Below are 3,587 nucleotides of genomic sequence, written 5' to 3' on the forward strand. Positions count from 1 at the left end.
GTTTGGCTCAAATAAACTCACAAAAATTCTTTACAGGTTTCAATGGTTTTTATGTTAACACAGTGCAGGGCCCTTCTGGTCACAGTGGTGGTCACAGAGGAAGGAAGCTGCAGCTGGCTTTCGGGCGGAACTGGGTATCACAATTCAGTAGGCAGCGACATGGCTGGAGGCCATCTGCCATCAGCAGGTGTGGTCTCTTAGGAAATCCTGGAGAAGGGCAAGGATCAACGCAGCCCATTGGCTACTGGAAACCAAAACAACCATCGTTCACCTGCTCTGCCTGAGCAAAGAGAGCAACATGTTCAGATGTGGGTCTTAACAACTCTTTCTGGCTGCTGCTGTGGGGAGAAGGGGCAGGCGGGGCCAGCCTGGAGACAGCAAGACTGGGAGGAGGCTGTAACAGGGTCCAGTAAAGAGGTGACTGTGGTCTGGCCTGCAAGTAAAGGCAGTGGAGACAGAGGAAAGAAGATGGGAGTTGAGAGGGGTGCCTAAGAAATGGCCGGACTTTCCAAATAACTGAATGTGGAGAGTGACAGAGAGGGAAGTGTTAGGTCGGAGAGAGCCCAGGATCGGATACATGCAGACGTGTGATGAGATAATGGACTCCCCCTGGCATTTCTAACAGATCAGCATGCCAGACAGATACTGGCTTCTCCTCTACCCCCACACAGATACTGACTCATTCCTGAATACCTTGCTGACCCCCTGCAGCTGAAACTTCCTCAGCTGAATACCTCAGCTCATGTCCCCGCCCCTCACCCAACCGCAGCATAAAAAAAGCGCCCCCCTCCCTGTTGGCGTGAATCCACGTGCCCTGTCCTTGGGGGTACGTGGGTCTCCCGGGGACGTAGAATAAACTTTCCTTCCTTCCTTCCTTTTCTGATCTATTCTCTTTATTTCCTTCGCTGCCTCCTGAGCCACCTATCCTAACATTTGGTGCCGAAACCCGGGAGGAGGAGGAGGAGGGCAGGGTGGTTAAGGCCAAGCTGCTTGGCGACCCCAGCTTGACGACCTGTCCTGGCACCACCTCTCCAGACTCAAGAGGACCCCGGAGCAGCATGACTTCTATAAATGTGAGGTGTTGGGCCCCACTAAGGTCTGCCTTAACCGCCCTCCCCTCCTCCTCCTCCCGGCCCTGAGCAACCTACACCCACCCCCACCCTCTTGTGTGGAGGTTCAAGGTCTGTGAAACCTACTACCAAAACGGCAAACAAGTCACCCGGCAGGTAGGATCTCAGGACTGCCCTCTGTTCGGATGCCAGACAAAGATCCAGATGGCTGTCAACATCCAGTCAGTGTCCAATACTGGCTGACCCTATGCCTGTTTTGCTTACGACCAACGGGACCCAGACAGGTGTAATCAAGATGTCAACACCTGTGGGGGTTGCCACTGGAGAGACTGTGTCATACCACACCGCATCCAGTCTCACCAAGGCCAGCCTGGCTACCTTCTTTTGGTGCAACGGCACCTTTAGCAACTGCATGAACTCCTCTGACCCGGGCCTTGCTTCATGGTCACAGTAGTTCCCCAACTAACCTTGTATGGAGAGTCGGAGCTCGCCTGGCTGCTCCCTCCATCCCACCCCCGGACCCTCCGGGCCGCCTTCCTCCCTGTCATGTTAGGGGTGAGTATCTGCCTCAGTAGGCCTCACTGGGGGGCCCTCGGGAACAGTCTGGTCACTGCTCAGTACTTTAATGACAAGCTCCAGTTAGCCCTGGAGTCTACTACCGCCTCTTTTAGCCTCCCTACAGCGGCAAGTGACATCAGTAGCCCAGGTAGCCCTTCAGAACCAGCGCACCTCAGACCTTCTGACTGCAGAAAAAGGAGGAACCAGCATATTCCTTCAGGAAGAATGCTGCTACTACATCAACGAGTCCGGAGTAGTGGAGCAAAACGTACAGACCCTGACTAAGCTGAGTGAAGAACTACATGCAAGACACTTCCAGGACAACTCTCCTTTCGGCTGGTTCCAAAGCCCCTTAGCTACCTGGGTCCTACCCATGATAGGGCCCCTGATTCTCATCTGTGTCTTTTTTCTCCTAGCCCCCTGCCTCCTCAAGTTCATCTGCTCCCGGATCACGGAGATGTCATGGGTGACTGTGAATCAACTCCTGCTCCATCCCTACACTTGGCTCCCCTCTGACCTGCCTCTGCCTAACCCTGGCCTTTAAACGCCCACCCCCTCATCGTCGCCCTTGGTCAGCTGGAAGCAGTTAGAATGAGTCCGTGTCCCTTATCACCAAAAGGCCGGGATGTTAGGTCGGAGAGAGCCCAGGATCGGACACATGCAGATGTATGATGAGATAATGGACTCCCCCTGGCATTTCTAACAGATCAGCATGCCAGACACAGATACTGGCTTCTCCACTACCCCCACACAGATACTGACTCATTCCTGAATACCTTGCTGACCCCCTGCAGCTGAAACTTCCTCAACTGAATACCTCAGCTCATGTCCCTGCCCCTCACTCAACCGCAGTATAAAAAAAGCGCCCCCCTCCCTGTTGGCGTGAATCCATGTGCCCTGTCTTTGGTGATACGTGGGTCTCCCGGGGACGCAGAATAAACTTTCCTTCCTTCCTTCCTTTTCTGATCAACTCTCTTTATTTCCTTTGCCGCCTCCTGAGCCACCTAACTAACAGGAAGAGTCCGGGATGACCCCAGAGTGCTGAATTGGGGGAGGCTTGTGTGTGGGGGTTGCCAATGGCAGCTAGGGAATGCAGGAGGAGCAAGTGTGTGGTCTTATGTCAGTTTTGGACACAGTAGGCTTGAAGGGCTTTCGGGATGTTCAAAAGAAACTGTCTAGGATGTAAAGTGACAAAGTGGCTTCATAAGGTGGGCCCATGGTGAAGGCACAGATGAGGGCACCCATCCAGGCCAGACAGAGCACATGCTTATTTACTGGAAAATATATTGGCTCCAAAATATGATCAGAAAAAAAAAGCAACATCAAAATTCCAGAATACAGACGAATCCAGGATACTCTCGAACTCCTTAACTTAATCACCTCTGCAGGGTCCCTTTGCTATCTAAGGTGGCATTCACAGGCTCTGGACCTTAGGATGTGGTCATCTTTGGAGGCCATTATTCAGCCTACGGTGAGTGCCCATCCAGCACATTCATCACCAGAGCATGGAAGGCCTGTCTGGTCCAAGCCCCAGGCTCAGAATTCTCCATGCTGACCAGGCCAGAGAAGATTTAGCTCTTCTCCACCAAAGTCAGTAGAAATAACTCCTTTAGCTATCTCTGTAAGTCCCCCTCTCAGCTTTGCTGATTATCTGGGCTTCTCCCTGGAAAGCAGTCCATCCTGCCCACAGTTTCTCAGAATGACCACCAGAGGGAGCGCCTCACAGCTGGTGCATAATGCCTTTCTCCTTCTCCCCCACTGGTCTCTCCTCTCCCGCCTCCCCCGCACCACACCCCCTTTCTTTCTTCTCCCTTAAAAGCCCTTGGGAAGAAGAACCGCACACTCTCCCTCTCACACTCTCCCTCCTGGGAGCCCATCCATGCCGTTCTCCTCTCCCTCCCCCTCTTCTTCTCCCCAGGTGTGTTACCTTTACCTTCTTTCTTCTAAGCATCAAGGGCC

The 3,587-nt window shown here is 53.1% G+C and overlaps 1 protein-coding gene across 1 annotated transcript in view; it reads left to right on the top strand.

The window, feature by feature from the left end:
- The first annotated feature begins 1,511 nt into the window (after positions 1-1,511).
- Positions 1,512-3,587, top strand: part of MOGAT2 (monoacylglycerol O-acyltransferase 2) — a 23,434-nt gene continuing 21,358 nt past the window's right edge. The window contains exons 1-3 of the mRNA XM_023744213.1: positions 1,512-1,625; positions 1,753-1,963; positions 2,045-2,094. Of these exons, the coding sequence (XP_023599981.1) occupies positions 1,512-1,625; positions 1,753-1,963; positions 2,045-2,094 (375 nt within the window). The remainder of the gene's footprint in view (positions 1,626-1,752; positions 1,964-2,044; positions 2,095-3,587) is intronic.

This window comes from Myotis lucifugus, unplaced genomic scaffold (genome assembly GCF_000147115.1).
Source record: "Myotis lucifugus unplaced genomic scaffold, Myoluc2.0 scaffold_437, whole genome shotgun sequence".
Classification (NCBI taxonomy): Eukaryota; Metazoa; Chordata; class Mammalia; order Chiroptera; family Vespertilionidae; genus Myotis; species Myotis lucifugus.